Source organism: Brachypodium distachyon, chromosome 3 (genome assembly GCF_000005505.3).
Source record: "Brachypodium distachyon strain Bd21 chromosome 3, Brachypodium_distachyon_v3.0, whole genome shotgun sequence".
In the NCBI taxonomy this organism is placed as follows: domain Eukaryota; kingdom Viridiplantae; phylum Streptophyta; class Magnoliopsida; order Poales; family Poaceae; genus Brachypodium; species Brachypodium distachyon.
In genome coordinates this window covers 28,245,868-28,271,044 of record NC_016133.3, presented here as the reverse complement: position 1 = coordinate 28,271,044, position 25,177 = coordinate 28,245,868, and the positions used below count along the sequence as shown (strand labels likewise).

Sequence of the window (25,177 nt, the reverse complement as noted above, 5' to 3'; positions counted from 1 at the left end):
AGAATCCATAAATCCTTGTATCTCCGTCTAAATAGAACAATATCAAATCTTTATGCTAAAATAATAAAGGTTGTGAATTTGTGCAAAAATAAAACTAAAAACTAAAAGTTGTAACAAAGCAAATAAGCTGAACTCTGGACTCAAGTTCTACCGAAAAAGCTACAACTCGTGGCCGAACTTCTCTGCTTCTCCTCTACTCAGAGAATCCGGCCATCTTCCCTTTGCCCCTCTTCACATGGGGCATTTTCTTTTTCTATTTAATGAGTCCCAAAATTTAATGTTAATTAAGCATAGCTAATTATTAGTAGTAGGATCAAACTTGGAGGCCCCTAATTTTTGGTGGCCCTGAACAGGTAACACCTTGCACCTGCCACTATATGGCCAAAGTTGGCTTGTGTGTAGATAGCAAAGGTAGACCAACAGAACTCCTTCAGATAACGATAGTGGTCAATGGCAAATGCCGTTGCAGTTCAAGTTACATTCTGCGAAATCACCTTGCTTCCTTGGTTCCTCTGAAATGTATAACATTTACCAGGGGACTTCCGAATTTCCGATGCATTGTCATCTATTCATGGCGCAAAGGGTCAGTAAGGGTCAGCGATGGCCTTAGAAGTTGTTGGTACTCTTGAAATGCAGAATATGTTGAGAAGCTTGGATGGTTTGTTCAATTTGTTTTCCCCAGCACGTTGACACACGGGATGTAACTTGCACGGATAGTTTCTTAGTGGTGCACACTGTAAAGAAAAATAAATATGAGCCTTCTGGTAATGGTGATTGTATTGCTAAGTGGCTAGATAAGAACAATTGATTAAGATAACACATACAAAAAATTGAATAGCAGTACTCGATACTGGAATTTGGTATTGCCTTCTTTTCACATCTGCTTGTCCATACATCAATTGAAAGGCCCAATTGCAGCCACTTGCTGATATCCATGCTGTAATAATACCCACCATGACAGTAAAAAGAGAAAGAGATTTGTATGCATCTATAGTGAAAATATCTGTCCAAGTGATTGTATGTATCAATCAAATTCTTGTTGCTGCAAAGCATGCAAACAACACCATCCAACAAACAAAGACCATAGATACACATAAAAGGAATTACGATATTTTCATTGATGTTTTTATGTATATAAGTTCGTCGATCTATAACAACCAAGGACACACGTGAAAGTGAAAGGAATTAAAGACCGTGGCACGGGCATTGTACCAGTAACGACTAAACGACAAACTGGACGCTTCGGTGCAACCATGCATGCAGATCGGCATCGGTCGTCTCTCTGCATGCTGGCTGATGAGTCTTCTTCAATGGATGGAGCAGGCGTTGGGGTTCTCATCGCTGAACATGTACGGCGCGTCGTTTCACACGTGGTGAGGCCCCAACGGGTGGGGTTGGTAGTTGTGGTACCCGTACGTACGACCCGCCGTCCGGAGTCGAGTACGAGTCGTAGTACTGCGGCAGCGGGGGCGTCTCGTACTGTGGATGATTATACGGCGGCTGCTGGTAGTACTGCGGAGGCGGCGGCTCTGGGTAGTACTGTGTAGGAGGATCCGAGGGCCTCGTCGGCAACAGCGGCGGCGGGCGGTTGGGAGGGCCGGGCGTCAGCGGGATCGACGGTCTTGCCGGCGGAGGATTGGAAGAGCTCGGAGCAGCCGCCGCCGCCGCGGCTTCGGGCACGTTGGTGACGGCCGTCCCTTGCATCGAGCTTGGCCTCGAGCCGCACCCTGAGCGTCTCCGCGTCGACCGAGCGCCACAGAGCGTCCACCACGGCATCACGTTCTCTACTCTTGCAAAAAGATATAGACTAGCTATAAACCACGTGTATAATACTCTATTGTACATATAGTCAACACGGATTAAAATGCATGCAAATTTGCATGGTATACAATGCGCATGCACGGGTTGATCTAGCTAGCAAGAACGGCTGACGACCACGTAATTAAGTTTGCATGCGTACGTACATACCAGGGACCTTCTTGAGGGTCTTCGGGATTTCTTGGAGCAGCTAGCGGTGGCTCTGCACGCACATCTCGAGGATTCGGACGTGTTATTGCGGTGTTTATATAGGCAGTAAATGTGTACAGTACGTGTTTATCCAATGAACATGAGATCGGGAAAATTAGGTAGCCGATCGGACAAGTGACGGAAGGATATCGCTATATCCCTGGATTAGCGATCTCGTCGGATCATCTTCTATACCTAAATAAGAACACCTTCATGGTTTCTTATGCTGCCACATCAGCTCATTTCTTTCGCGAGTGCACTATGGCACGCACCCGCTGTTCCCGTGATACACTTCCTTTTCCTCCCTGCGACCCTGCCGACCAGCGCACCCTCTTTTCTTTTTCTATTTTCCTCCTGGGCCGCAGCCCACTTTGTCCCTTCTCTTTCCCTTTTTCTTTTCTTCTGGCCCAACTGCTGCGCTAGCACCTGCTCAGCCCAGGCACGTTCGTCTTCTACCTCCGTTCGTTGCCTTAGCACGCACGCACGCACTCCTCGTGGCCGGCGGCGGCTTGACTTCCACCAAACCGAGTATTCCTCTTCGAATTGATGCTGTGTAATTAATCTGTCGAGATTCAGGCCATAATAGAAGTACCTCACTGCCTGATTTTTCCTTTTTTTCCACGTCGCCTGCCTTTTATTTTGCCTGCTCGACTGTTCGTCCGCCGCACCATCTGTTCCGTCGTCACGCACCATCCTCTCTCGACCACAAATGAAGCCACTAATGCTCAAAAAACAGCATTCATCCACCATTATTACTTGGCACAGAAACTGCTCGGGTTAACTTAGTCGTGACCTTCTTCATCGTTTTAACCACTGCCCTTACCACCTGCTCGTCTGCTATAATCACCCTTTCTGGTACCGGCCTTCTTCCTGGTAGGAGATCTCTCATTTTCTTTGTTTGCCCTTTCGATTTTTTGTCCCCCCAGCTTATGTGTATTGATCTCAAGTTTCTCAATTTCTGATATTGGCTCCCTGCCTAAAACCTATTTGATGTTTTGCTTGCCCAGGATTTGCTTCATTTCTCTGTGTTGCTCGCTCAAATTAGGAAAGGCAGCTATCACAGCGAAGATTTTGCATGCTGCATGCTCGACAGCTCGATCTGCTTGCATCGGTACACAAAACTCCCGCCTCTATTTTTTGCTGTTACTCTTGCTACTGTTATCCTGTTAATTCTGTACCATCTTGCCATGGATGAGCATATGCATTGTTTTTTGTTGTTGTTTATATTGTGCAACGAGTTTGTTGAAATTAATGGCTCTCGATTATGTTCCGCATCGCGTTTGTTGACTAAAAATTGAAACACATGTACTTGCTTCCTTTGAAGGCAATCTGCGTGCTTTTACGAATACGGATAGCACTGAGAATTCTTTGAGGGATCCTAACATCATTCAGTCCTACGCAGACACGGACGGCCACGCGGTCAGCCACAACCTATTCTCACCCTTGAAACCAATTGTCAGTGCACAAGATGACTCCAACAATAATAGACCTCCCTTCCCCCAACCTACAGCTATTGACAACAGGGAAATAAACTCGGGTAAAAAAAAGAACCCTCTGTATACACTAATATTCAGAGTTAACATGAATTACAAATAACTATTTTTCTACACAGCAAGTCTGGAGCAAAACGAAGCCTTCAGTGTATGGGACATGGTACGACCAACGGAGGAAGGTATGAAATCATGACAAAGTTTCCTGTTCAGCTTGCAAATTTTTCTTATAAAGGTTAACTACTGAGCAAGACGAGGTAGGTGCGAAACATCTCATGCTATTGGCCAGATAAAAGATGCATTTCTGCAAAGGTCATATTTAGTACGAGTACATTGTTTGCATGTTATGTGTAAAGAGAAGGCAGTGAGAAGGCAGCTGGATTTTTGGCTCCCGAGATCCAGTGCTCCCTATAGTTCAAACATCATGAAAATCATAGAACTATAGCACGTCATATTTAGTCATAGCCTGTGACAGTTTGCTTGATAAATCAACCAATTGTTGGCACGATGAAAATGAGGTGCAACGTACAGATGCTCATATCTCAAAATAAAATATGTGAACCATAGTCCTCATTTTTTATCCTCAATAGCATTGCATATTCCTCCCTGATGTGTGATGGGTCTATTTAAATTTAAATGCGGATCATATTTTCTTTTCATTGGTTGCGATTATAGATTTCACATTGGAACTCTGTATGACACCTTATTACCGGAAACTTGAAAGTATTCATTTCTAATGTTTTGTCAGTGCAGATCTGTAAGAGCAGTACATAATCAAGAGTTTTTTATGACATTTTCCCAAACATGCAGGACATAATCTACCATGTAGGAAGCACAACCTTCTACCAAAAATTAGTTAAAATTGTTGCTTGAATCAAAATTACCGGTCACTATATTGACCACCTTTAATTGTAATCCATCAGACCTCTTATTAATACTACTTCATGTTGGTCCAACGCGTGCACATGCATCTATCTGAGTGAATAAAACTTCTGCACGTTCTTCTCAGTTTTGCCGATTAATTCAAGTTATCTCTTATAATTCTGGGACACATCCTTTGATATAATATTCTGCCCTCATCAGCTTGATATTGATATGCCTATACTTGGTTGCATAACCCCCTGTGCACTTACTTCTCAGTATAGGCTGTTTCAGTGATTGTCAGTGCAGGGGGGTATTGATATTCAGTGCAGCCTCGCATGGTTATCCATCATCTTGATATGATTCACATAATTGAATGGCTAATCTTGGTCTGTTATATGACCCAGCTAAGTGATTGTCAGTGCAGGGGGTTATGCAGATGTGCTTACAACTGGTTTATTTTGGTTCATTATTGCAGTGTCACTGCTCTTTGCTGTCGAGGGTGGCTCCATGGAGCTACTGGCTATATGTGCTCTTGTGTTCTATAAGTTTAAGTTGCTCCTGTGTGCCTAAAACTAAAAGGGATACACGCAACACAATCAAATGAATGTTGGTTAATTTACTAGCAGTGATATTGTTCTCTTAATAAATTATGAAGGTTCTAAACTGTCCACTGTCCGATTTCTTTAATTAGCTGCTGGTGCCTTGATTGTCATACATCTAAAAAATATAACTGTTACGTACACAAATCGTATCTTGCACCCACTAAAGCCTTCCTATGTGTGAGGAGAGTTCACCCCAAAATTAGATAAGTTACACGTTTCAGGATTTTGGGGGTTCGAAGTTCTGGACTTGAGACCAGTAGTACCGGACCCCGGTAGTACTGACCCCAAGTACCGGACCACCTTCGGATTGGCAAAAATGCTTCTGTTTTTTTTATGCCTCCGGAGCGGTACCACCCTGGTAGTTCTAGGCCCTGGTAGTACCAGGGGTAAGCCCGGTAGTTCTACCCCCCCGATTTCCTGTGTGTAACGGTTGGATTTTGAGAGTTCCTATTTAAGGCCTTCTTCCCCAAGGAGATGTGCCCGACCCCAACTCTCTCCCCACCTTTTTCAAGAGCTAAAATCTCATACATCTCCCTTCATAGAGCATCCCCCTGTTGATTCTTTGAGAATTGGAGAAGAAGGTCCCGATCTAGGGTTTCACCAAAGCAAATATTGATTCCCTCTTGTTTTCGGATTTCATTTCTCTTGGGTTTGTTGGAAACCCTAAACGGAAGCTGTCGCCTCGTGCTCATTCTTGGTGTTGTTGAGCTCGAGGATTGGATTGGAAGCCTCCGGTTGAGTCGTGGAGTGGTGTCTTGGTCAAGTTTGTAAGGGTTCGGCGTTCGCCCTCAAGGAAGCCATTTGTGGAGCTCACCTCACTTTTGTGGTGTTGTGAGAGGAGAATAGAGTGAGTTTTTGTAGCGTCTCTAACTTTGTGGTATAGCACTCCTCCAAACAGAGACGTACACCTCCCAAAAGGTGGAACTCCGGAGTCAAATCTTCGTCTCCCGTGTGGTATCATTTTCACCCCCTTTACATTCTTGCAAGTTGCTTTAGTAATTGCACTTCATACTAAGGCTGCATTCACCTTGAAAATTTAGTAAACCCTATGATTAAGTGTTTGTATCTTTAAAGAAAAGAAAGAAAAAATGTTAAAATTTGTTAGTCGCCTATTCACCACCCCCTCTACGACCATACCGATCTTTCAACTCCCATATCCTCTCTCTCACAGATCGAGGGGGATGCAAAGAAGGAGCTAGGAAGAGGGGGGAGAGCAGGGGGCAACAAGAGAGGGGGCCGGCTGCGCAGCTAGAGAGAGATCGAGGGCCCCAGTCGCCGCCGCCGGCCGCCGCACCATTGCCAATGAAATTGACCAAATTGAAGAAGAATAGGAGGATGAAGAAAGGTAAGGGAAGAAGAAGGAGAAGGGGAAGCCATCGAATTTTGGCAGGGCTTCGTTGCCGTACAGTAGGAGAGCCGCAGCTGGTCGAGATGGACACGCGAGCTCGACCAGCCGGCGGCCTCACTGTACTGTTATATATGCATGAGATTGCAGTGGCGGTTCGTCTAGGAACTGGCCACCGGTGGCTGTTGTGGGATTCCCCGAAGATCATGAGTAGCCGTGCAAAAGGACCTCCACTGGTGATATGCGTGGATGCCCCAAATGGCCTCTAGTGACGGTGGTGTTTTTGGCCTGACTGAACCGCCACTTTCAGAAAAGGGGTTTCTGTAGTAGTGCGTGGAGCTTATTGTGCAGTCAACGTTGGCGTTGCAACAAAATATTCTCTCGAGACAACAAAAATGCCTGGTGCTCATTCGCGGCAGAAAGAAGATGGTCACAGTAATGAAACAACAAGTGACTGACACAACGTATTCTTGTGGTACTAACAAAATAACTCAGTGCAGCAGAAAAAAGAAGTATTCCTATGCAGCATCATATTCCATTGATTTAGTTTGAAGCCTTGCTCAGTCAACACTACAAGCGCGATGACGCGAACTTTCGGCTATGCCATCTTTCAGGCATCTTGCTTAGTGCCACCATGTCAAGGCGTGAGGAAGGTGACTCCTATGGGGGTCGACAATGAGGCGTGTGAGAAGAACATGGAGCTTGGGATGCAAACATATTACATCGCGGAGCTTGGGAGCAAGATAGACGACATTATGTGCATCGAGAGAATCAGATATGGAATCGCCTTAGAGCACCACTTAATTTCGTACATGAGATAATTTTTAAGAAGAGATTGATTGTGGATGCGTTTGGTACGTGCAAGAGGAAAGGAGAAAGGGGTGAAGGAGAAGATAAGGCTGTTGACCCACTATCAAAGAAAAGGTAAAGCAGGATAAGGTGGCCAACCATTTGAGTCAAATGGTCAAGCAAACATCAATATTTTTCTTGCAACGATGATGCTTCGATCTGGTGCACATTTTGATTGAAATTTCAGTAAGTTTCACAATCCTTGCATCTTTGTCCAAAGGATATAACTTTTCTCGTCTTCCACTCGCTCACTTAAACCTACCACTTGACTTCCAACTGCTACGACCATGTCTGTCTCAAAATCATCGTCACTTCCACAAACCTTGTCGCATAGCTGGCCATTCGGAAAAGCAGGCATGCATTCTCCTTTGAAAAATTTGACAAAATCCCACACGTTTCCTCAGACACTGCCCCAAACACACACATTTACTTGTTTTTTTCTTCAGAACACCAATGATTGCCTCGTAGATAAAACTAGGTGATTCCCGACGCGCTGCCGCGGAAAATTCTATATGCATGGCTGATATGATTTTAGAAACAAATGATAATAATATGATTTAATATAAAAAAAATATGAATATTGTAGGACAAAACGACTTTATCATTCATAATCCCTATGCAACAAAACAATAGGTGTAATTTCGATGTGCATGAACATGAACAATTTCAAAGAAACCGAAAAGTGAAGTTTCGTCAACCTGAATTCTTAGAACGATTGTCATACATATCTTAAAAATATGTCTGTTTGGTGAAATATTTATATGCAAATTGAAGATGAAAAATCTTAGACATCAAAATATTAAATTTCGAAGGGACTAGTGTCGGGGGATGGCCCCGGGTAGAGTCATAACGGCACTACTCTAGCCGAGGTAACGAAGGCAAGGCTGGCATAGACAAGTACGCCGGCATCGCGGAGTGCGACTAACGCTAAGTTGGCATACCCGATGTATGCCGGTGCAGCTACTTTGTTTTATGAGTTTGCAAGACAACGATGGGCACGTGGGTCTTGGCAGTAGCCGAGATCCCTCAACGGTCTTATCCTGGCCACGCGGTGCGATGTAAAGCAGGGCCATCATCACTCCAGGAAAAGTGGTCAGCGCCTGTACGCCGGTGCTAGGCGACCACGCAAAAAAAGCACCGAAAGGGAATCTATGACGGAAGCCGGCAGAGGATAGCTGTACCCGCTGCCGGCTGGCAGAAAAAGTAAAGTTGCTTTGTCCCCTGCGGTGCTGCCTGTAGCGAACCAAGCCGCGTGCCCGGTGGAGCCCAAGGAAGATGACGTGAGACTCGGCTTACATGGCAGTGTACCATGTGCGGCCTATAAATAGAACCTTACCCCTCTGTGGAAAAAGGGGAGGAGAGCATCTTAGGGTTTTTTCCCCTTCTTCTTCTTCTTCCCCAAGAATACAGCTCAAGGAGCACCATTGTAGAGCTTCACTATCTCGGCTAATACAAAAAAACAGAAGTAGGGGTCTTACCTCTACAAGAGGGCTCCGAACCTGGGTAGATCTGGGTCTTCTTGCGTGTTCTCTGCGTGTTCTTCTTCACGTCCTCCCTCCTCCAGATCCACCGTCGTCCATCGACCCCAAGTTAAACCATCCTATGGCATCTGCCGTGACACCGCTACGACAATCGTCAAAATGGATTCTTAGTGTACTACAACACATGATGTGGATGGTGATGTGGAGACTTTGAATGCCCATGATGTGGATGAGGATGTGGACACCTTGCATGTGAAGCTTGCAAACATTGATTGCACATAAAAATAAAAATTCTAGGTATCAAAATATTGAATTTGAAAGTAGCACCAAAATGGATTCCCGGTGTAGTACAAAACATGATGTAGATGGTTATGTGGAGATTTTGAATGCTCATGATGTACATGATTTGGATGATGATGTGGACACCTTACATGTAAAGCTTGCAAACATTAATTGTACTTAGTCGGGATCAACTTTATAGGTTATTATATAGATACCATATTTTGATTATTTAACCTTTTGTTTTCATGACAGAATTTTTAGACCAAAATATAATCCGGGCATTTTCCCTGGGCTGTTTGGTTCGGTTGTACCGATCAATTGATTTACAGAGACATTGTTCTTCTCATATTCATCTCAAACAAAAACAAATTACATGATCAACTACAAGAGAAATCACAAGAATAACACATAGCAGCATCTTGCAACAAGTGATACTTACAACAGGATGGTCAAGTAGCAGCTACGGTACAACACCTGCATTTTTTACCGTAAGCAGTGCGCAACATAGTAAACAAAAACTAAAATGAGCAGAGGAAACATGAGTACAATCGATCACAACAAAGCTTTGGTTACCTCAACCAACGTGTGCCGTTAGTTTTGCCCACACGGCCGCTCCACAGTGATGAGCTGTAGCCCCCGTATTAAGGCCCACCTAGCCTGATTGCTCCTTCAACACAATAACAAGCTGATTTGCGCTGCCTCCTCTATTTAACTGAGAGCATCTCCAACAGATGATGTAAAGTAAAATTTGTGTCTCAAAAATCATTTTTTAGGACATGGACAACAAAAAAACACTCTGCAACAGATGATGCAAACATATCTTGTGCCATATATAATATTAGGGCTTGCCCCAAAATTTCAACCCAGGTGAACAGGGCATGCCCTAAATTCCAACCGTCGTTCCTCTTCCCCCCGCGCGCTATTTCTCCTTCCCGCTCGTTCCGGCTCGTCCGCCGCCGGCCATGGACGGGGCTGCCCCGACTCCACCGCCCCCGCCTGCCTTGACCAGCCTCTCCGCCGCCGCCGCACCGGCCCTGACCTCCACGCCCCTGCCCCCGACCTCCATCGGCCCGCCCCCAACCTCCACTGCCGCCGCGAGCGCGCACCGGGCTGGTGGGCGCCGCCATGCACGGCCTGTGCAGCTACCGGCGGCCGCGCCGGCGTCGTCCGAGTCCTTCGCCGCCGCCGCCCCGCCCCCGAGCACCACTGGCCCGCCCCCCGACCTCCCCGACCGCCGGCGGCTCTCCTCCTCGACGAGCTTCCCGCTGCGGAGAGGCTTGCTCGTTGGATTTGTGGTGGAAGAAGACAGAGTTGTGTTTCTGACCGGTGGCCCCGTGTGTCATTGTGAAATATTGCCAGATGTGGTGTCTTGTTTTATATCATCTGGATTTTTGCTATGACTTATTTGAAATGGCTTTTCTATTTTAGGACACGAAAAACTGTAAAAATGATGCCTATCTTACGTCCATGCCTTATTTTGCATCATCTGTTTTGAAAATCCGTGCTCTATTTTGCATCATCCGTTTTGAAAATGCTATGACCGCCGATCACTTTGCCTTCCTCCTTCTACCTCCCGCCGCTACTGCTAGCCTAGAGTTCCTTCAGATCAGAGAGACTCTGTTCTTAACTCCTCTTGCCCAGTTTCTATGTAAATGGATCGATTGATTGATAGGTACTTGGAGGGTATTTTGTTCCAAATAATCTAACACTGGTAAATGACCTAAATAATTGTCATGTGGTATTTTTGCAAGTGACAATTGAATATATACTCCCTCCGCTCCATAATTCTTGTCAAAATACTACATGTATCTAGACGCATTTTAGAAATAGATACATCCAGTTTTGCACAAATTTGAGACAAAATTATAGAATGGAGGGAGCAGTATTTTAGCGAAGAAAAAAAAGACATATGTTTGGACTTTGGAGCAATGTCGTAGAAAAAATGTGACATTTTATTGGGGAAAACATGACATTTTGTGAAATTTTTGGATCGGTGCACCACTTCAAGTCTTCAACTGATGAATCTCTGAGTGGGATTTGCCTATCGCACGAAAATTCGTGGCGACCCCGCCTCAGCGAAGGCGTAAAGATAAAAAAAAAAATCAAAAACTTCTGCCCGTTTCTCCGCCTCCGCGCTCTCCCGTCGGTTGCTGTTTCTCCCTCCATTTTCCGCTTCGTTTCTTAGGGTTTTCTCCTCCTCCTCTTCCCAATTCCACGCGCCCGCCCGCGCGATCCCCTCCGCCATGGTCCCGGGAGCCCGAAGTACCGGCGGCGTGGCTCACTCGGCTTCCAACAGCGCCGCAAACGCCGGTTCCCCCTCCGGCCGCTCTAGACCCGGGAAGGGGGCTGCGGCGGCGGCCGCCACGACCTCGGCCTCAACATCAACGCCGGCAAGAGGGAGCACCGTCGCCCGCCGCCTCAGTGATCTCGAAATCAAGGGGGATGGCGCGCCATCGCCGCAGACCGCCGCGAGGTCCGTGAAATATGCTGTTGCGTTGCTGTTTAATATGAGTTGTACTTGCAAACCTCCAGCTTTGTCCCCCAGGGAAGTGTGTACTCCCGTCTGAGCTCTTCGGGATTTGCTGCGTGGTAGACGTACAATTTCCTTTCCGTGATCTAAGATTGTTCTCTGGTTTACTATGTGGGGTTGCATTTGTCTGCACACTAGATTCAGTTGATGCATAGTTTTGTAGCTTGTGTTGGTTTGATTTGGTGCGCATTGACCATGGAAGAGGTGTTAGGACATGCAGAACTTGTGATTGCTATGCATTAGAATGTTGAACCTGCTATTGGTAACTGTTTCGGTCACAATATGCTTGCTTGCTGAAGTTCGTTGTTTCAAAAAGTTTAACATGTGAGTGTTCATGTATTGCTTGGGACTTATCTTCAAGCTATTGGATGCAACACTCATATCTTGTATTTGTTACATCAGTTTCTTCCTCTGTGGAGTAGATAAGTAGGGTGATAACAAGCTCTGCTAATCCCTTATATGGGTACTCATGCTGTAAATTGAATATGTTGATAGATAATGATAGAATCATTTCGTAACTGCGTCGATGGAAGGTTTTGCTACTTTTGATTTGTCTATGATCAAAGCTACTCGCCTGTTCACTTGGTTCTTAACTTATTTTATTTCTTCCTGAGATTCAGTTTTTCTTATTCCTGATTGATTAAAAAAGCTAGCAGTGTTAAAGATTTTAAAGTGATTATGCTTTATCGTTGCAAAACTTATATTTTGGATGTTCTCTTACTTATATTTTCCTGGCAATTTACAAGTAGAAGAGCACTTTTGAGACTTAGTTGTATTGGTTTTTGTGATGCAGCAAGAAGAAAAAGAAAGGAGCACATGTAGTAGGTCCTGACAAAGGTAACCGTGGTCTGCGCCAATTCAGTATGAAAGGTGATTTGAATACTTCTCTTCCACTAGTACCTTTGTGATTCTCTTCTATTCACTGTGATATAATCATGCTGGTTCATAAGAGACATAAGCAGAATGTGCTGGCATACTCTTTACTCAATTTTCTGATGTGGACACATAATTGATATCTTCTCTATGTTGCTCATTGTTTTTAAGGTAGTCAGGCTTTTGAGTTGTATTTAACAAAATACAATGTTCTGAAGTGTTTCATTTTGTCCTTTTCAGTCTGTGAAAAAGTTGAAAGCAAAGGGAGAACAACCTACAATGAGGTATTTTTTTTGTTTCTTTCTTTGCTACAGTTTCTCTTGTTTTGATGTAGTTGAATCGTAGAAGTATATCACACACAAATGTACACCTGCAAATTTAAAAGTGCAACAGAAGAATTAGTGCATCTAGATGGATTATGGATCTTTTCATGCTATGGGCTTGTGTTAGTTTGTTCACCAAGGTTCATTGTCATTAATTATCATTTTCGCCATTACTGCATCTTTTCTTGATCCAATGGGTTTCCTCATTGATTTCCATTAGAGAAACCGCAAGTTTTACAGTGTCCAAACATGTCTCAAAATATAAGCAAAACAGAGGAACAACAAAGTACAACGTACAACACCAGAGCAGAAGACTGTCTTCTGTGCCAAGCTGCTCTAAAATTGTGTCGCCCAGAATTATGGTAGATCCATCCTCCTGGGGAAAGCCTCCTAACTCTTATTCCTCCTCACTGCTGGCGCCCATCCATATCTTCTGTTATAGGCTTCTGCAGCCACCATCTTGTGCATCCACAGTTCCACACTCCTTCAAGCATTCCTCGGTTTTGCTTGCTCTGCAGGATCGTCCAAGAATTAAGACATTCACATAAACCGAAGATCATTGGTAGTTAGGTCTTGAGGGAACTGAAGCTTGAAACAAGCCAAGTATCTAGATTACCAGATCGTCCGGCAGACAGCTGGGCATCAGGTAAGAGCTAGTTTGCGCTATCCCAAATAGAACATGTGGAGCCATCCACCCGCCATATAATCAGTGCTATCAGGAGGTATATCAAGACCAAAACCATACCATGCCACCTGCCCAACAAATTTAGCTAAAGAGCAGCTGAACAGCAGGTGATTGAAACCGATTCCAGCTGGCTTATTACACATAATAAAAGGGTACAACCGGGTCTGCTGAACTAATCAGCATGGAAAGAAGCCTTGCTAGATGTTTAATCATTAAGCTGACATATTGTGTTGTCTAGTAAAAGAAACAAATGTGCATCTTTTCTCTAAACCAAATTTTGTTTAGTGTCAACACGGAAAAACTTTGTAGTTTAACACAATGAACCTGATTGGTTTTGCTCATATGCGTTGAGACTACTACGCTGACTTATCCCAAAATTTGAAAATTCCATCACGCTGTGCTGGCCGATCTGTTCCTTTTACTTTGAAAGTTCAAAGCCAGATTGAAGGACATTCCCCTGCTCATCTTGGTTTGATGATATCAAATCTATCTATTTTCTTCCTTTTTGTTTTGGTTGCTTCATTGCTTGTGAAGTCTGATGGTCATACATCATCCCTCATTCGTTTCAAGGCCTGCCTGTTACACATGTGTATACTTGATCGGAAAACACCCTCATGATATTGCTTGAAGAAATAGTTTCCGTGATAGCTTGGTCTGCATCACGCTGTGTACTTTTAGTCCTTGAAAAACTCCCACATATTTCAATCATTAACTAATGACAATGCACGAGCTTCCTTTCGCTCAATGTTCCATCCAATGGTGCATGATCCTGCCGTTTGTAATGGTTCATTAAATGGTACTCCCTCCGTCCCATATTAAGTGCCGAAATATTACATGTATCTAGACGCCTTTTAGGTATAGATACATCTATATTTGGGCAAATTTGAGTCACTTAATATGGGAGTGGGACGGATGGAGTATAATTGTATTTTCATTCTTGAGTTCTTGTAAGATTTTGTCAACACTGGAGGAATTACGGCCCTGTTTCCTTAATGTTCATTCACAATTTGTGTGAACTGCAAAATATCCATTAGTAACTTTTTACCTGTTTATCAGAAAAAACTCTTGGCTAATGTGGCGTGATTCTCTGACTGCAATATCTTCAGGTGGCAGACGAACTTGTAGCTGAGTTTTCAGATCCAAATAGTAATATTGGGTCACCGGATCCTGATAATCCCAATACAGTTAAGAAATATGGCTACTCCCTTTGGTCAGTTATTTGTAAAGTGCAATGTGCTAATTGTGTCCAAAATGCAGCAACAATATGATGAGAAAAATATAAGAAGAAGGGTTTATGATGCACTGAATGTCCTGATGGCTATGGATATTATATATAAAGATAAAAAGGAAATTCAGTGGAAGGGCTTGCCTCGTACGAGTATGAGTGATATTGATAAATTGAAGGTAAGTCTGTCGCTAATCACATGTTTAACAACAGTTTCTACCTATCATTTTGTTGTTTCTTCATAAGTTCATCTGCACTTTACAGATCAAGCTCATTGGACAGAAAGGTAGAATTGACAAGAAAAGTGCATATTTGCAGGAGCTACAAGACCAAGTAAGCATACCTGATCCACTTTTATTTGTTATGTGAGTTGATAATTCACATTATTTATAACCCCCAATCTTGTAAGTTATGACAGGGGGCTTGTCTTTCATACACCTAGTTTACCTAGCACCGTATGCATTGGAGTTTAGGTTGTTCTGTGATGGTAAAGTTTCAGTTGTTTTACTCCACCTTGGATAGTGAAAGTTCCATCCATATAAATTCGGAATCCTTGGATGCAGAATTAGGACAACAGCTAATCTTCTATTCAGCCTTTATGGTACATGTTGTGTTGGAGGCAAAAGCAACATTTTTAATCGCTTGAAACAATGTTAGTTCAACTGCTTATGGATGCTAGAATGAAGAATCGTCATAGTGCCAGAATTAAACTGACTTATATAAGGTTATGGAAGGCCAGAAGTTTGTCTTTCTTGTCTGATCTCAGAATAAGATACAAGTATATGATAAAAAATTATGATTAATATCTAGCTTTCAGCCATTTCATTTCTTTTATTTTTTGTTTTTAAGTATGTAGGCCTCCAAAATTTGGTAGAGCGAAACGAGCAGCTATACTCTTCAGGAGATGCTCCTTCTGGCGGAGTGGCCCTGCCATTTATATTGGTTCAGGTAAAGAAAATCGTTTCTTATTTTTCATGTATGGGCTTAAGTAAAGTAAATGAATAGTTATATATTCCAATCCAGTGCTGATGGTCTAGCTAACCTGTGTTACCATTTCAAATATCAATATAAGCCTCTGTCAAGCTTTATTGTGGGAAGCACAATATTGATTATCTTTGAGCGTGAACAAGAAAGTTTCCAATTTCATTGGAGCCATGGGTGTGTTTTCTAAATTGCTACAGTTTGTGAAACTCAAGTAGGCACATTTGACCTTTTATGGCATCTGTTTGGTTCTCTACCATAATAATGCCATGGCACACTTTCGTACCTCTAGGCACTTGCATATACTATTTTTAGCCATAGTTGGCCTAAGGTGTGGCGAATAATATTTTAGTTTCAGTACATGATTCAATTCCAAGGAGCATCCATTTTTTTTCAAGATCGGAATATGGATTCTCTTAGAGCATCTCCAGCAACAGCAAGTTCCCAAAACTGGTTATTCAAAATGTGCACTTCTCCAGCAGGTTCCCCAAAACTGATTCCCTATATTTCTTTGTAGATCACACTGACATGTGGAGTCCATTTGTTATTGACTAAAAGAATGCCTTTTTTCTTTTCTCCAATCCAGCCTCCTCTGTCGATCTCCCGTACAGCACTGCCGCTCCCACACGACCGTGCCGCCTCTGCCGGTGGCCGCCGTGCCGCTCCTGCCCCTAACCGCTGCCGCTTCCCTGCTCCTGCTCCATGCCGCCAATGTCCCCAACCGCCTCTGCTCCAACAGACTGCGCTGCTCCCGCTCCTGTGGCCCGCCACGATTTCGGGCGGAAATTGCATTGGGAAGGTCATGTGGGTGGTCCGGGAGGCCGTGGTGGAGCTCCTTGACGCGGCGGCGCAGGGAATCGACGGTGGCATTGGGGTTACGTAGGAGGCGTTGCCGACCCCAGTTCAGCCCGGGAATGCGGTCGGGGAACCTCACAGCGGTGCGGGGTGGTCGCGGACGTAGCTGGACATGGCCGGCGGTGGTGGAGGACGGCAGCACACCTCAGGAGGCCCGGGTCAGGGTAGGCTGGTCAGGGTGGAAAGGGATGAAACCAGGACATTTTTCTTTCCCGTGGGGGCCTTTTCACGTTTAGGAAGTGGGAGGTTGGTTCCCTAGATTGAGGGATGAGGAGAGAGAATTTAGGGAATTCCCTAAAATATTTACGGATTGAGAATGGGATAAGGAACCTCCTGGAGATAGGCCTGGCAATAGTTTAGGTTTAACCGGTTGGAATAGTTTGGTTTTTCATTTGGCTGACTTGGTTCGGGTGCAAACGGGGCTGGGCCACCGAATGGATTAGTTTGGTTTGGTTGTGAAGCAGGAATAGATTGGAACAGTTTGGTTCCAGTTTTAAAATGGACCAGTTAAAAATGGTTTAGCCCATGGGTATTATCCGGTTCCTGGAAACAGTCAGTACTGGCAGTTCTCGATTCGCTAAAGAAAAGGGCAGTTCTTGATGTGGCCGCCGAGAAGGGGAGGCGGGAGACGAGGCTGACGACGCTTCTCGCACTCGAGGGCTCGAGGCCAGTGCTGACCACCTCCTCGGAAGTCTGATCTTTCTGCGCTCCGCCGATTTGCTGTCGAGGATTAGAGCGCTCTCATGGTTCGTCGGATTGCTGGACGGAGGAGGCAGCAGGGGTTTCGTTGGCGAGCTGCGGACGCGGTGGCGGCAGTGCAAGGAGAGGAGAGGAGCAGGCGCGTGGGAGATCCAACCGTGGGCGGACCGCGAGCTCGTCGCGCTCCTCGTGGCCGCACCGCGAGGAGACATGGATGCGGGCCGGGCGCGCAGCGAGGAGATGGGGACGCAGGCCGGTGGCCCACATGTGCTGATGTCGGAGCCCGAGGCGCGGCTGCTATGGCGGACCAGCTGCTCGAACGTCTTCGCCGCCGTCGAGGCGCGGCTCCGGGATCCCGGCGGCGCGGGCGACGGCTGCACGGATCTCCGCCGCGTCGTCCGGCTCGCCGGCGGCGATGCCCACACTGAAGGGTGCTGGTGGCGAGAGGAAGATGATCACACCAACTCACCAAGGAGGTGTTGCAGTGGCGGCGGTCGTTGGTGAGCACGGGGGCGAGGTTTGCAGTGTAGGTGGAGATCGGTTCAGGTCAGACGGCCGAGATCCACATCTCATGCGGGAGAACTGGTCTGCACCCATAACGAAGAATGGGTTGTAACTGAAGTTCCTGTGTTCGGTTTGGTTCGGTTCAGTTTGAGATAACATCATAGTTGGGTTTGGTTTGGTTGGAAGCTATGCACGGTGGGTTTGGTTGAACTTGGCTGGCAAAAAATATCCGGATGGATTTGGTTTGGGTTCAGTTCAGTTATCGAACCATTGCCAGGCCTACCTGGAGAGGGTTTTTACCTTGTTTTAGGGAACGGTAGCATTTTTTAGGAATTGGGAACCACTTTCGGGAAGCTGCTGGAGATGCTCTTAATTGAGGAGCCTGCAGCAAAGGAGATGAAGGTTTCTGAGTGCTGTACTGAGTTCCTGTTTTGCATGAACTGAATGTATATTAATAAAGCAAGGTGGAGCAAACTTCTTATCTCTAGAACAAACAAGTAAAAAGAAAGAGGCAATAACACCCGCAGTACATAAACTTGAAGCGCCGCGAGCAATTTCATACAAGAACTTGAAAAATGGGGCCAAGTGGTCCAGAACTTGTTTAGGTGGTTGATTAGTGCCCAGATTAGTCCAAATTAGCCACGCTGGTTGTTTAGGAGGTTTGCTTTTTTCATTTTAGCCGTGCGAGCGTAATACAATTTCTTTCTCATCCCCACACGATGCAAAGGCAACTGGAATTTTCAAAAACGTTCCTGTTTTCTTCCTATTTTCCATTCCAGCTCGTATCTTTTCATATATGGAAATCTTCTTTCCGATCGTGGCGCCGGTTCGTCTCCTTTCGAAACCTCCACAAAGGAATACTAACCTTCACAGACGACCGCGGCGGCGCCCAATTAACTTCTGCGGTCACCGTCGCCCACTCCTCGTCGGTGACCGTTCTGCGGTTGAGACCACTGCATGCGTGAGCAGCCCGTCGGCTCGACCCAGCCTCACCAATGTCGACCATGACGTCGCCCTCCTCCCTTGCCGCCCTATACCTCGCCGAGTCGGTGATTTGTCGATTTAGGGTTAAGCCGTAGGGGATTTCATGGGAGAAAAAAGAGCGTAGGGTAAACGAGGTGTTTTTTTGTAAAAAATACCAAGCCCTCACGCGTGACTTTGCCGTGCTGGCAAGATACGTGGAGGCTCTGGAGCGCATCTGACCAAAAGTGAATCCTCAATACAAGTTTTGGACCTCTTGGCCCCATTGTTCAAGTTCTTGTATGAAATTGCCCGCGCGCTTCAAGTTCTTGTACTGCGGGTGTTATTACCTCAAAAAGAAAAACAAATCGCTTAGACTGGGCATTCACTGCGCAGCTTCCTGTCAAGGTCTGCGAATTTCACCCAATCAAGTTTTGGTGCTCTTATTACGTGACATTTGGACAATAGCTTCAGGTTTGGTTATCAAAATCCTGTTATGATTTTTAGGCCTTGCCGAAATGGACCTTTGAGCAACAGAACTACATATTCATAATTGTACGAGCAGTATTGCATTGTATGCGTACATTCTTTGGTGGCTATGAAAAGTGTGCATGAACTGTCAGTATTAACCCTTGTTCTCTGCCTTTGTCTTTTTCAACCAATTGTATGCCCACAAAATGCTTTCCTAACTTCAGCATGTATACACTATCAGCATTTATTTCATGGTGGTCTGAGTGACAAGAACCTTTTTTTGTGTGCAATCAGACACGTCCTCATGCAACTGTAGAAGTGGAGATATCAGAAGATATGCAGCTGGTGCATCTTGACTTCAATAGGTAAAATTCTAAGGGTTAAATACTGAATCACATATTTCTTCCAAATATTTTATTTGGCCTAAGTTTTCTAGATTTAACACATCCAGTTACCCAGTTAATTGGTATATCCGTTACTAAACATGATTCTGATCTTATTTTGCATTCCTTCTGTTGGAAGATTTCATAAATTTCATTGGATAACTTTTCTGCTGGGCATGAATCTCTAATGATGGTTTCTGTATGATAACCTGGCTAAAACCTTGAAATTAGCCCCCCTCATTTTCTAAACAGCAGGAGCTGATTTTTCTCTTATATGATTATCCTATGGCCAATTCCTTTTGAAAGAAATCGTCTGTTGATTATACCACTTGAGACCCTTACGGTGTCCAATCTGATAGCAAACCAAATATCTGGTGGTACAGCATTTAGTGAAGACCAGCCTGTACCTAGCTTGTTGGAGGCCCTTTTTCGAAGGCAGGCTTGCTGCTTTCATGGAATTCTGAACGCACCTTCCTACTTTATTGGCATGATATAGTTAAATCTCGTGCTTAGCTCTATGAAAGATGCAGAATCAGTCTAGATTATCAAATCTTCTGAACTTAACTGAGCAAAAAATATTCTTTTGAAACCATGGCTGACATGCATGTCTCTGAAATGTAGCACTCCGTTTGAGTTGCACGATGATTCCTTTGTATTGAAAGCTATGGGGCTCTCTGGTAAAGAAGAAACTGATGGCACCTTGGCTCTGGTTGCAAACGGAATTGAACGCTCAAGCACACCAAATGTTTATCCGCATCGTTCACCGCAACCTGCAAGGCGGAGTGGACTTAGATTACAGACCTCACCTCCTATTCCTGGGATACTGAAAGGGCGTGTCAAGCATGAACATTAGAGTTAATGTTGTGTGAGCTTCTTGGTTTTTGTACTCCCTGGTCTTCTGTAACTTAAGATGTACAGAAGGTGGAAACGCACTCTAATTTAGTTTGCTGATCGGTACGAATTCTTTGGGGACGAACTACTTGGTGTTCGATCTTGGTGCGGCCAGCCGACCAGCGCAGGAGAAGGCAGTTGATGGTAGATTGATTGGCATGGTGATGCACCAGGCACCTAACTGATTTTTCGGTTCTAGTTTCTTTTTTGTTCCTTTGCTGGTTTAGAAAAGCAAACTTTGTTTGGTCCAATGTACCTATGTGGCGCTATATATCTTGTCAAACCAGTCCATGTCAATTACTCCTTTTTGTATATTCGAGCATATTGTTTGTTTTGACAGTTGTAGTTGAATGCACATTGTTTGTTATGTACTTTCTCTGATCCATAATAAGTGTCGAAAATTTAGTATAAAGTTTTTTCTCTGTCACAAGAGAAGAAAAGATGACCCCTCTGGCCTATGCGCCCTCTTTCCTGTTATTTTCTGAGTAAATACGACACAACTACAAATATTTGCGTACTAACGAAAACAATGTGTTTTTCATGCCCCAAACTATCAACTCGAAAAGTGCCAAGCCATCATTGTAAATGTATATAAATTTTAAGTTTCAAGCCAAAAAAATTATAAATGTAAATTATTATTTTTTGAAATCAAGAAAATAATAAAGTCAAAGTAAGAAAAAACTACAGTATAATTCTTACCGAAAGAACCATAGCCAAGAGACCTATTGAATGCAAGGGCAGTCCCTGTACAAACCTAACATGTGAAATATTTGAAATACACGCCAAGGTGTTGATCCTGGACAGAGATCCATTGCCTTGCCTCTTGCAAGGCACCGCGTGCCTTGCCCCCTCTTATCCACCGCTCATTTCAATCTAACGGCCAGTGGCTATTCAAACCATGAATGTCCCGGTCAACAACCGTAGGCAAAACTGAAACTCCACGGGTTCTCTCGTCGCCGCCGCCACTGTGTCCTCCGCCCCGCACCGATGACATCCTCGGTGACATCCTCGTCCACTCCGTCTCCTACGCCTTGCTCCGACAGGCTCGTCCGCCTCCACGCGCGTAGTCGACACGGTGATTGTGCCTGTGTTGGGCGGCTCTTCATGGCATTGACCATGGCAGTCGCGTTGCTCGTGGAAAGGAAGCGCTTCAACAGTGCTTCACGTAACGAGCAGATCAGCATCGCGTAGCAGCTGCTGCAGTACTTCTTCCTGGCCGGCGGGGAGATTCGGCGGTGGCCGGCGCCCTTTCCAGTGGAAGCAGCAGTCCCTCCTTTTATTTTAGAGTAATAGGAGCCAGGCTCTCAGTTTCATTAATGAAACCAGCAGTGTACTTAGAGGTTCATACAAAATATAAAAGGACAGTTCAAAAATCTAGAAATACATCCAACGGGGTCATGACCAGCAACAGTACATGCCCGACAAAAGAAACAGTAAACCAGATAGGCATGGGACGCCCGACAAACTGAAGACCTACACACTACCATTGTCGATCCTCTTTGTTGTTGGCCTCCACCCATGCCTGACCTACACCCTGCTTGCTTTAGCCTTCCTTTACTAGACCCCTTTTGTAAGGAATTCGAGAACACCATCCAATGACAAGTAGAAAAGATTACGTTAATAGTGTGATCTAATAGCTTCTTATCAAAAAAAGACTGATTCCTAGCTTTCCATATGCTCCAGCATATAGCAGCTGTGCCACAAGCTTTTAATTTCCTAACAGAGTTGTTCTGGCCACATAATACATCATCAACTAGCTCCTTCATGGATTGTGGTACTTTGTTGAGACCATATGCACAACCCACCACACCAACCAACAGAAATGAGCTACAGGACATTGAAAAAATAAGTGATCAACACTTTCCTTGGATCCACAGAATTCACATGTTGTGGATCCATACCATCCTCTTCTACTAAGATTATCTCTAGTTAAAATCCTATTCTTAACAGTTAGCCATAAGAAAATCTTGATCTTAAGCGGCAGTTTGAGTTTCCACAGGTGACAACAATCCTGTACCACCTGTTTAGTTTTAAGCATTTTATAAAGAGAACTAACTGAGAAACCACCAGATTTTGTGAGTTTCCAAACACATCTATCCTCACCTTCATTTAACTGAATATCTCCACACAAATTTATAAGCTCTATCCACATCTCCCTTGTCTCATCCCTAAGAATCCTTCTGAAGTGAATACACCGCCAATCAGTTTTCACAACCTCTGCTATAGAATAAAACTTTTTACTGGCTAAGCCATACAATCTGAGGAATTTGATACATAACGACATTTCTCCTATCCAGTGCTCCTCCCAAAAACAAGTGCGTTCCCCATTACCTGGAATCTTTCTACAGCAGGTAACAAAGATACTCTTAACCTGCATCATTCCTTGCCAACAGTGAGATTGCCCACTCTTTCGGCTACACGGGGCTAACAAATTATTCTTAATATATTTAGCTCGAATCATATCCTGCCAATCCCCCTCTTCATTCTCTAATCTCCATAACCATTTACACAACAGGCTAATGTTTTTAATGTCTAGATCAGTAAGCCCTAGACCTCCTTGGTCTTTAGGTTGACAGATCTCAGGCCAATTAACTAAATGATATCTCTTTGTTCCTGGGCTTTCTTGCCACAGCAACCTTGCTCTAAAAAAATCTAATTTCTTCTTGGCTCCCTTTGGGATCCTGAATAGAGACATCATATAACTAGGAGCATTACTTAAACAAGATTCTACTAAAATCAACCTGCCCCCCATGGAAAGTAATTTACCTTTCCAACCACTCATTTTCTTTTCTACCCTGTCTTCAATATATTTCCAATCTCCATTACACAACCGTTTATCTTTAATTGGAACACCTAAGTATCTAAAAGGGATAGCCCCTTTCTGACATGTAAAGATCATGGCATATTCATCCTGTTTCTGAGCAGCATTGCCAAAACCATAACATTCACTTTTGTGAAAATTAATCTTCAACCCAGATAAGTGTTCGAAGATGCAAAGAATAAATTTAAGGTTTCTAGCATATTCAAAATTATCTTCTATCAGAAAAATGGTATCATCAACATACTGTAAAATGGAGACACCTTCATCTAATAAATCCACAGCTAGCCGCTGAATGATACCTTGTTCTTGTGCCCTCTGGACCAGAACTGTAAGTGCATCAGTAGCTAAATTAAAAAGGAAAGGGGACAAAGGACCCCCCTGCCTTAAACCTTTTTGTGTTTTGAAGTAAGGTCCTAACTGGTCATTTACCATGATACTTACTTTACCATCAGAAATTATTTTCATTATCCAGTCGTTAAACTTACGAGGGAACCCTTTCATTTGCAACACAGCTAACAAAGGACCAATTTATTTTATCATATGTTTTTTCAAAGTCTATTTTAAACCAAACTCCAGATTTCTTGTCATGGTGTAAATTATCTAAAATTTCATGCAATAAAACTACATTGTCCAAAATAATCCTACCTTTGATAAAAGCAGCTTGTAAATGAGAAATACTTTTATCAGCCACTAAAGCCCCTCTATTGTTAACAGCCTTAGTAAAGATTTTAAAAAGCACATTGGATAAACAGATAGGTCTATACATTTGTATTTTATCAGCACCCTCTCCTTTAGGCAGTAATGTTATTGTCGTAGCACGGGGCTTTGACACCGGGGATGCGTGGGCACCCCCTTTTAGGTTCGGCAGTGGGCTGCGGGGATCTCTCCGGCGATCGTCGGCGGGACCAATGCAAAGCGTATGGGCACGATGAACACGGAAACGCTTTTTACCCAGGTTCGGGCCACCCTGAGGTGTAAAACCCTACGTCCTGCTTCTGAGTTTTTATTAGCCAAAGAACTGGGGTTTACAGGTTTCCGGGGGGAGTCCCCGGGTGCTCTCTCTTTTCGGCTAAGTGCCGCTTGCTATTTCGGGCTATCGCTAGAAGTGAACTATGTGCTGGTCCAACCCCTTTGACCATTGGCGGGGGTCCTCCTTTTATACTGAAGGGGATGCCACAGGTGCCACGGTGCATGGGTGACAAATGGCGAGCAGGAAGCTAGGACAACTCCCCCTCGGTGCGCTGGCTTGCATGCAAACTAGGTAGCCCTGCAGCTAGGGGTTTAGGCGCCTGAAATTTACCCCAGGCGGGTCACTGTTGGCTGACAAGACAGGAAATCCCCTTTTGGTCGGAGCATTAAATGCTGGCATGTGCTTCACTCCTCGTCCTGACGAAACCTACGCGCGGTGTGCCCACTGAGGCGCCACGTGGCGCCGCTGTGGCTCCCACTCGATCCTGCCTTTGTAACGGTTGCTTGCGCTCGGGAACACCCTCCCGGCAAGTGACCTTCCCGGGAAGTGCCCAGGCGGGATTCCCCCTGTTGCCCCACAAGGCAAATCCCCGCAACCCGGCTAGCCCTGCCGGGCTGCAACTTGTCGGGCATCTCGCGTGGAGCTGCCGGGGCGCGATCCTTCCGGGGACCAAGCGAGGTGGCCCACGCATCACGCAGCGGTGGCGCCCCGGGTGCCACTAGTGCGACAGTAGCCCCCGGGCGTGGGCCGGCAATGCTTGTTCCCGGGTAGGATCTTTCCAGGTTGGTTGCCGGGCTACGCCCTTAACCGACGCGTGGGCCCCGTGCTGCTTCGGGGCCCTGCTGTTACGCGCAGAGTAATGGGCCTGAGATATCCGCCCTAACCTCCCCATTAAACACGGGTGGTTAAGGCCACGTCCTGAATTATCCCTTCCTAGGGCGTAATTATCCCAGCGCACTCGTAGGGTGCGGATACGACCGTTGCTCGGCACCGGGCCACTATAAGACCCCGCAGCTGTGGTAGGGGACAAACACTTAGCTCCCCTACTTTTCCCCTTCGTCTCCAATCTTCCTCGCATCCCTGCCT

The 25,177-nt window shown here is 45.0% G+C and overlaps 2 protein-coding genes across 5 annotated transcripts; both read left to right on the top strand.

The window, feature by feature from the left end:
- Positions 1-2,413: 2,413 nt before the first annotated feature.
- On the top strand, positions 2,414-5,025 carry LOC100840338. 4 transcript variants are annotated; one of them, XR_731539.3, is made up of 5 exons: positions 2,414-2,880; positions 3,015-3,118; positions 3,332-3,544; positions 3,620-3,679; positions 4,837-5,025. XR_731539.3 is itself a non-coding variant. In XM_010236461.3 (5 exons), exons 2-5 carry the CDS (start codon positions 3,083-3,085, stop codon positions 4,929-4,931), a joined length of 336 nt encoding a protein of 111 aa, XP_010234763.1. In that variant the 5' UTR covers positions 2,414-2,880; positions 3,015-3,082; the 3' UTR covers positions 4,932-5,025. The 4 variants fall into 4 exon arrangements, 1 of the variants encoding a protein (XP_010234763.1); XM_010236461.3 differs by having other exon boundaries at positions 3,400-3,544; XR_002964353.1 differs by lacking the exon at positions 4,837-5,025 and adding an exon at positions 4,308-4,505 and having other exon boundaries at positions 2,415-2,880; positions 3,410-3,544.
- A 5,972-nt stretch (positions 5,026-10,997) lies between these two features.
- LOC100840033 (transcription factor-like protein DPB) lies at positions 10,998-20,671 on the top strand. The gene is made up of 9 exons (XM_003573924.4): positions 10,998-11,393; positions 12,244-12,320; positions 12,564-12,607; positions 14,438-14,515; positions 14,589-14,735; positions 14,821-14,889; positions 15,406-15,504; positions 19,321-19,391; positions 20,031-20,671. The coding sequence occupies exons 1-9, from the start codon at positions 11,164-11,166 to the stop codon at positions 20,260-20,262; spliced, it is 1,047 nt and encodes a 348-aa protein (XP_003573972.1). The 5' UTR covers positions 10,998-11,163; the 3' UTR covers positions 20,263-20,671.
- Positions 20,672-25,177: the final 4,506 nt, after the last annotated feature.